The 9,075-nt window shown below is 33.0% G+C and overlaps 1 protein-coding gene across 2 annotated transcripts; it reads left to right on the top strand.

Moving 5' to 3' along the window:
- The first annotated feature begins 821 nt into the window (after nt 1-821).
- LOC119839683 (very-long-chain (3R)-3-hydroxyacyl-CoA dehydratase) lies at nt 822-8,776 on the top strand. 2 transcript variants are annotated; one of them, XM_038366100.1, is made up of 6 exons: nt 822-1,488; nt 2,564-2,692; nt 3,091-3,220; nt 6,068-6,273; nt 6,984-7,123; nt 7,839-8,776. In XM_038366100.1, the coding sequence occupies exons 1-6, from the start codon at nt 1,294-1,296 to the stop codon at nt 8,161-8,163; spliced, it is 1,125 nt and encodes a 374-aa protein (XP_038222028.1). In that variant the 5' UTR covers nt 822-1,293; the 3' UTR covers nt 8,164-8,776. The 2 variants fall into 2 exon arrangements, with proteins under 2 accessions (XP_038222028.1, XP_038222027.1); XM_038366099.1 differs by having other exon boundaries at nt 6,047-6,273.
- Nucleotides 8,777-9,075: the final 299 nt, after the last annotated feature.

Genomic DNA, 9,075 nt, shown 5'->3' with positions numbered 1-9,075 from the left:
GTTTTAATGAAAATTCAAACTCATAGCAGAATAAATAGGTTTAAAAAATTTGTAGAGAACATAAAAAATACAGTAACACCCTCTTGTAGCTCATAAATAGTGGCCTTTCTTGTGCGTTATATGGCTATAGGGACTGTTTTAAAGAGCCTATTATTATCATTTACATATTATATATGATAAAATATTTGTATCGTTTGTGTAATATCGACAAAAAATGAAGCCAACCAGGTACTCGCTTTTCCGATCTTTTTTATTACTTTTTTAAAGTCTCTACGCACCTCTCATTCTCGTAAATATTATCTCTGCTGCACATTTTATTGGGATTATACATGTTCACATAAAAAGTGTAATAAATTACAAAGAAAGCCGTAGTATTCAAATAATATAAGACATTTTAGTCTAAACTTAAATTTGCTAGAGCAAAAAGTAGCTATTTGAAAATAAAGGTAATTTTTAAAAATACCGACTTAGCTAACTAACTCTCGCATAAACCGTAATATCTATATACGAGACATTATATGATCAATATAATATCCATGGGTAAAATATCATCTCAGGTACAACCTAAAGTTAATTTTCTCACTTTGTACTCTCTTTGTAAACTTAGCGAAATCAAGGAAATCTGGAAAATTCAACTAATTCAGTACAGTGAAACAGAAATTTGGATGGAAATTTTGACCCACTTCCCGGTTTCCTATTATGCTCAAATTGAATAAACTGGTATTATGAAACTGGATCTGGAAAATGGAGTCGGGGGGCATACAATGGCATTACTCAAGGACGAAAAGTACAGACACTTTTATAAGATTTTTTAGTATCTATGATACTAATTACTCTGCGTTTTCTATCTTTCTATCTTTGAGCTCAGCTTAAGTACCTACGCTTTGGGTATAGTTTTAGATCCCTGCGTTCCTGCAAGGATAGTGACAGATGACACCACGATGACACCCACATTGATTTATTGATATGGACAAAATATGACATTAAAATATTGAACCTTGAAGTGTCAAGTAACACTCAAGTAAATTTTGAAGGAGTTTTCTGTTAATAAAGTAACAATTACATTTTAAATTTTACATGTCTGCTCGTCTAAATGCATTTCGCGGATTCGAGAACTTCGTGTTTGGATAGATAACTGTTAGTACAAATAAATAACAACTATTGCGATGTACAATTATGCACGCTAATTCTAATTTAATAATTATGAATTGAGTGTGATCAAAATTTCGCCTTATAAGAAAGTTCTCCATGTTGCTTTGAACAGCAGATAAAAAACAAAAGTTAAAAATAAAAATGGTAGTCCCAAGTCCGTTTGTTTATTGGGCCCAAACACCTAAAGTTGTTTCCCTAAAAATTGATTTGCGGAATGCCGAAGATCCCGACATAGAAGTGGTTGAAAACAAAATAAAGCTCGCAGCTCAAGGGGTGGGTGCGCACGGGATATGTAAATATGAATTCAGTTTGGATCTTTACTCTCAAATAAAACCGGTAAGTTTTTTTCTCTAAAATTCACAGTACTTATGTGGGAGAATTTTCTAGAAAACGTTATCAAGAAAATCAGAAACCAACAATCTAAAAGAATGATTAAAAATCTGTACTTATATAATGCACAACAGTGTCACTTAATACATTTTTTTAAGTAATGGAAATTTTATTTTCATAATTTTTTTAGTAAACAATCTTTCAGCTACTGTGATTTTTTTTTTAAACTGTAAATTATTATAACATAAACATTATCTTGCAACTGGAATAGTACATAGGTAACTTTAGACATTTTTATCCCAATATAACTATGGGATACAGACTTATGCGGGAGAAACCGCGGGGTGCAGTTAGTATATCATATTTCACAACTTTTATTGCTACTCATAATTATAGGTATATAACTTGACTGTGTAAATTAGTGACCCAAATTCATCTTCAAATATTGCAAAATATTTAAAGAAATTCATTATTTTTGCATTTATATTATCTATTAAAACATGTAAGCAAAGATAAGATTATTCAAATTTTATCTTCATATTTAAATTAAATCCAAAAATAGTATAATATAATGTGATAGGGCAAAGGTTATTAGAATAATTATGTATTGTCTGTCTGTTTATACTGGAATACTTCATTAACATCCTATTTTACATATTATTCATAGTTTCTCATATAATTTGCATTGTTGATTTGTATTTGGTGATGTCAGAATAGATTATTGTGTATCATTGTTATTAACCAAACTCTGAAATGGCTTGACTGATATTAAACATCTTAATATATAAAAATCCAGTGTCATGATGTATGTTCCCAGTGAACTCTTCACCAACTCAACCGATTTTGATGAAATTTGGCATATTATGTGTAATTTGGTCCAACTTAAGATATGAGATAGTTTTTATTTCGATTAATTGTCCCAATAATTTATAATCTTAATATTTTTAATTATTACTCAGCCATAGCAACGTGTGGCCGGGTATGCTAGTTAGGTGTATATTTCGTGCGTAAACAATAAATCGCAAAGCAGCAAATACAAAAAAATCTTAATATCAGCATTTAGCTCTGTTTTTATTTTTAGGATAAAGATGGTGAACAAAATACCACAGTTAAAGTGTACGAAAATAGGATTGAAGTGTTGCTTCAAAAGGAGGAGCAGGTTTGGTGGCCAAGGCTCACCGCACAACCACAGAAACCAGCATGGCTAAAGGTGAATATTAGATTAAATTAGTAAAAATAAGTGAAGAACAAATTATTTTCAATTTTTTGTACTTAAACATAGACTATCAACCTTACAGCTATGCACATATTAACTTAAGCAACTGAGCTGGTTATCGCCTGATGGCAATTACCATTGCCCATGAACATTCAGAGAGGTAGTGCCTCTGTTACTGTGCTGACCATTTTAAGGGGTAATAAGGGATAAGGATGGACAACTGAGAAGTATTTTTATGTGAAAATAATGGACTGGGATGGGTGAAAAAAAGGAAACCGGCTAGGAAATCTTGTCATTACCACATAGTGGAAGTTTTTTTTTATCTTATATGCATATAAAAACAGCTGTTCTTTTGATGATATCTAATTATATCATTTCATTTATTTCCATAGATAAACTTTGATCTATGGAAAACGGAAGATGACCTCGAAGGCGGTAGTGAAGAAGAAACGCGGGATGTGATGAAAGACTATCCCGGGATGTACGACCAATTGCACAAGGAGGAGTTAGGATATAGGAAAGGTACATTTATATTTTATATAGTCCTGCTGTGCCTTGACCACCTCCTTGGTACAGTGGTTAACGCGTGAGCGTAGAACCGAGGGGTAGTGGGTTCGAATCTCGGGGGCACTTTAAAAAAAATGTCTCGGTCTGGATACAGACAACGATCACCTACTTGTTCATAAAAATAATCAATCAGTGCAATCGATTTATATAATCTTCCCCTTACACCATTAGGGGACACGGGATTTCATTTTTGCTGTGCTTTGCTAAATTCAAAGTGTGTTCAAAGTTAACCTTTGAATTTACCAAGGCACAAAGACATATTACAATCCCACCAACTTATCTCTGAAATCAAAGGTGTTGTCACTGTCGCGTCAGTATAATCTTTAGAAATCCTTTCAATAAATAGCTTTCGGCATAGTTTACAATTAAAATGTAAAGAGATAGCAATAAAACACACAGAGCTCCTGAAGTAGTCAACAATGACAATTCAACATTTTTAGTTAAATTTTTCGCCGTTTCCAAGATGGTTGAGTAGAGTGTGTGGGGCACACACATACATTATCTGCTATAATTTTTCACATAGGGACACACATATACATTATCTGCTATAATTTTTCACATAGGAACACATACATTGTCTGATATAATTTTTCTTTTTCTATTATTTCGTTTTTATCTGCTTAAATATCATTTTGTATCCAAACAATTAGGGAACTTTGAAGTAACATAATTAATGTGACATCAAGGATTTATTTACATCCAAAATGAACATAGAATGGGAGTACCCGTTGTAGGAATCGTTTTGATATATTATTGATATTTAAATGAAATAAGGTAGTAAAAGAAAGAAAGGTAAATCGAAAAAGAAGAAAAAGAATTAACCTTGGGGACAAGTATTAGTGTAGTATTATTGAAATTCCTAGGTGCAATGCAATTATTTTTAACGGACAATCTACAAAACGCCAACTATTACAAAAAAATATATATACATGTATCATTAAAAGAAAACAAACAGAAAAATTAATGTTCATCACATATTTTTTTTATATGTGAGAATCGAACCCGCACCCTCTTACGCATATGTCAGGTTTACTAAAAAGCAAAACGATAATCGTGTGCTTTGCGGAAGGCCACTATTATATTCGCCTCTGACAAGAAAATATTTCGCCACTGATGAAATTAATAAATGTTTTGTCCCTTTCACATACGTTTTAATCGTGATAAGGATGAAAGAAACAAAATATAGATTGTATTATTTATAATTTCCGTAAAACATTTTAAAAGTATGGAATATTGAGATATTATATTTAAAGGCGTTCCAATGTTCTTTATTTTAGTTCTCATTAAAATTTACACTTCGTTAATACGGGCAGTACAAGATTCGTTTTTAAATATTATATATTTATCATTTCTTTATCATTAAATCGCTTTGGGATTACATAATAGATAATAGTTTCGGTGATTTAACATGTTGAGTTATGTTATGTGACATTTGAGTGAAGTCGAATATATATAGGAAATATATATATAATAATTGAATATGGAGAAACCTCGTGAAAATGCGGAAGTGTCGAGTAAGATATTTTTGTTTGGGATTATTTACATTGCAATAAGTAACATTTTTTAATAGATTCAATGTCAACACAAAGAAAATACTAATCCTACTTCCTACTAATCCTTCTAGTAATATTATAAATGCGAAAGTTTGTAAGGATGTGTGTGTATGTTTGTTGCTTTTTCACGCAAAAACTATTGATTCGATTGCAATGAAATTTGGTACGCAGACATTGGACAACTGGAATAACATAAAAAAAATTGTATGCCGATATTCCTTCGGGATACGGACTTACGCGGGTGAATATTCTGATGCTAACACACGCGAATAAAATGGAGTCGAATTGAGACACCTTCTTTTTTGAAGTCGGTTCATAACAATTAAGTTAGCTTTTATTATAAACTGCATATCAATGTTTGTAAACCTTCCCGGTATCTTTAATAATAATGTTATAAAGCTGAAGAGTTTGTAGGAACACGCTTACCTCAGGAACCGGGAACCGCTATTGATAAATCCATAAGAATTTCTACTAATACTAGGGCATTTTAAAAGTAAACTTAACTATTGTCAGTGTCGCCGTATGCGATGTCTGTCTATAAAAAAACCCGTCGTCCTTCAAGAACGATAACAATTATTTATAGATTCACTTTCGAATCTATTTATAAGATCGGTTCCTTATTTTTTATTATTAACTTTACTTGGTGGTACTGATTTTTTGAACCAGATTTAAATTTGCTTTAATTAATTGACATCAAGATTTTTGTTTTATCCCAAGGGAGCATTGAATCGGGATAAAAAGTTTTTTATCCCCCAAATCAGCTCATATACCTTGTCTGCATACCACATTTCATCAAAATCCGTTCACTAATTTCAGCGTGATTGACGGACAAATATCCAAACAAAGAAATTTACAATGTCAGTGTGATAGTGTGATAACAATTAAAAACCGTAATTTTTAATCTTTTTAAACAAGTATATTTGTACAAAAAATCCATTAATATCTTGGATCTACACTTCTGCGCTATCATTGTAAGGACCCTTTTATATACCTGTATGTTTGTAACGTTATCACGCAAAAACCACTGGACCTGTTTAAAAAATCTTTCGCCATTAGTAAGCTGCAACTTCACTGATATGGGTTATATATGTTCCACGTGTGAAGCCGGGGCGAACAGCTGATTTGCTATATACGATTTCTGACAAACTCCCCACTAATTTCCACGAAACTATCTAGTCTCCTATCGACCCCGCGGGCTCGATACTACCACAACAAATCTATCCTTTAGAAATGACTCCGGCAATTCCAGAGGACTACAAGAAGGTGTACCTCATTATATACAACCTGTTTCAATTCATCGGTTTCACTTACGTCATATGCGTGATGTGCGTGCGATACGCGAAGCTGGAGTACGACTCTGTGGCGGACACGTACGAGCATGTCGGCTCCGCCATGAAGTTCCTGCAGCTCATGATGTTCCTGGAGGTTATGCACCCGATATTCGGGTATACTAAGGTGAGTTCTTCTTTTTTTTGTTAGTTTTTACCTTCATCTGTATGTTTGTTTGAAAGCGACTTCTTGAGACTGGGTTTGGAACTACTTTGAATGGGTAGGTTTTAAGACAGTTTCAAATTTTGTTCAATTATCAAAGATTCGTGACAATACAATAATCTTATGAGTTTATCTTATTATTCTGAATAGGATCGCCAGTATAAAATTATTTCTTTCATTACGTATAGATACTCTGTATAATAATTTAGTTGATTACAGTTATTTAGTTTTATTCGCTTAACTGGGAAGTTTTGAGTAAGCTTTTGGTTGGGAGTAAAAGTTTTAAATAAATAGATGCTTTCTGCAAGTGTTTTTACTGGTTCAACGCCTTCATATCAGAGGGGGTTTAAATAACAATTACATATCCCATATTATTTATTTTTCCATGTAAATAAAGATTTATATGCAATTCATTCATTTTGTCACATTCGAGTTGGTTTTAAATTACGAAGGTGTTTTCTTCTTTTTTCCGCGCTATGTAATTATCTGTTTTTTTACATTCAAGAATGCTGTCTCAGTAGCCAATGGTATTACAAAAAATAATCTCACCTCTGTGTGTTGACTCTGTGTCCCCACGTGAATGCCCTCCTAAAGGGAAAATACCCGGAGTGTTATTCTGGTGGTACCCAAGTATTTAGTAAAAGATTAATGACAAATAACATGTCACAATGCAGGGTAGTCCGTTAGTGGCGTTCATGCAAATAGGCGGCCGCGCGTTCGTCCTGTTCGCCATGATCGAGTCGGAGCCGCGGATGCAGAGCAAGCCGGTGGTGTTCTACCTCTTCGCTATGTGGAGCCTCATCGAGGTGGTCAGGTACTATGGTCAATGCAGATTTTCTTTTTTCTATGTTTCTGAGTCAATCAAATCATACTTTGTATTTTCTTCTCTTGGATTTTACGCGAGTATAATATTCGCGAAATCATTTAGAAACCTTTTAAAGTATTTTAAACACGATTTATTCATTATATTATTTGACCCGATGTTTCGAACACTACAGCGAGCATGGCGAGCGGGAAGACTCTCCCCATGACTACGCATTCCGTAAAGTTATATAGCAACTGTAAAAACAATTAGCACCCATCTAGCTTTTTACCGTGTCAACAGGTGCTTAACCTCGATTTTTTATTATTTTTTGACCAAGCATCATTATAAATACACGATCTATGAAAATTTCAACTATACAATTATTACGGTTTATGAGGTACAGCATGGTGACAGACGGACAGACAAACGTACAGCGAAGTCTATATAATCAGATCGTCATCTTTTACGTATTGATTGTGATGTCAAAATTATCCATTTTCTTAACTTGTTGCTAGTTAAAAACTAATGAAGGTTCGGCTGGTTTTTTTTTTGAGTTTTAGGTTGTATATGCAATTCTTGTCATCTGGTCCCATTTTAGAATCAGAAGTGGTAGCCCTCCTCCGCCCCCGTCAGGAACGCTGAGTACATTTTTGTAGAAAATATTATTATATCCCTAATAGAAGCTATAGTATACTTATTATTTTTTGATGCCTTCCTTTCCCAGATATCCGTTCTACATAGCGCAACTGTACAACAAAAACTTCTACATCCTGACGTGGCTTCGTTATTCCATGTGGATCCCCCTGTACCCATTAGGCATTCTCTGCGAGGCTATTGTCATCCTGCGAAACCTACCGTACTTCGAGGAGACCGGCCGGTTCACTGTCTCATTGCCAAATGAGTGGAACTTTGCGTTCCACATGCCTTCCTTCATGAGGCTGTATCTCTTGATCTTGGCTTTCCCTGGAATGTTCTTTGTGATGAAACACATGCACAAGCTGCGAACGGTGAAGCTCAAGCCGAAGATTATCATCAAGAAATGCAAGTAGGTGAAAAAAAAAATTTTTTTTGTGTTTTTTTTTAGGATCAGCCATGTGCTCCGCTCAGTTTTGGAATGTAGAATTGTAATTTGATTTCAATATTCATTGGTGTTCGTGTCGATGTCTATAATAAACGCGGTGTGTCACGAAAATAACTTAAGTTTTTTAGTTGTAAGTTACAAAGTTTAAACTGCATCGCTGAATGTGTGAAATTATGTTTATGTTTGCTGAATTTCATCAATAATATGTTATTATCATTGGTTACCAACACACACATAATTTTATTAAAGTACATCTTAGTGTAGGTTAGCAAATAAAACAATTTCATTTGCATATTCTATGTTGATATACTCACATGTATGCTGGTTGCTTATTTATTCATCATATTATATATTTATGTACTTATCGAAATAACAGTTTTTTTTATTATTGAAAATACTATTGTATATCCAGTCTTAACTTACTTTTGTGACACGACCATTCTAGAATATCAATATTATATTAAAACACCACTAAGAATTAAAATTTTCTGCAATTTAGACACATAGAAAAAAGACATGTTGTAATTATTGTATACTGTAGATGAAGTATACTTTTGTTTTAATAAATTGACAAGCATACTTTAAGTTTGATTTAAAAATTGTTGGTCTCAGTTTTTTGTTTTTATATTTTATTTTTTGTTACCGATTACCTTACTATTGTAATTTTTATAAGAAATAAATGTGAAATAAAGGTTATATGAACAAATATAACTTAATTGTTTTATTTATTATGACTAAAAGTTCATAGGGCATTTTCTAGTTTGTATTTATATCGCACGACTTTCTAAAACAAAAATTGATTTTATCTCAATTGGATCAATAATTTCCTTCCTAAAACCTTCGAATATTATTCTGATTACAGATTTGAGGATAAACGAAA

Source organism: Zerene cesonia, chromosome 4, assembly GCF_012273895.1.
Source record: "Zerene cesonia ecotype Mississippi chromosome 4, Zerene_cesonia_1.1, whole genome shotgun sequence".
Lineage (NCBI taxonomy): Eukaryota > Metazoa > Arthropoda > Insecta > Lepidoptera > Pieridae > Zerene > Zerene cesonia.
The sequence above is the reverse complement of the archived record's forward strand: the minus strand, read 5'-3'. Positions and strand labels throughout refer to the sequence as shown.

Coding starts and splice junctions, on each gene's coding strand:
- LOC119839683 (XM_038366099.1), top strand. CDS start 1,294: ATGGTAGTCCCAAGTCCGTTTGTTTATTGGGCCCAAACACCTAAAGTT. Junction 6,274..6,983: donor CGATATTCGGGTATACTAAG/GTGAGTTCTTCT, acceptor GTCACAATGCAG/GGTAGTCCGTTAGTGGCGTT. Junction 7,124..7,838: donor AGCCTCATCGAGGTGGTCAG/GTACTATGGTCA, acceptor TTCCTTTCCCAG/ATATCCGTTCTACATAGCGC.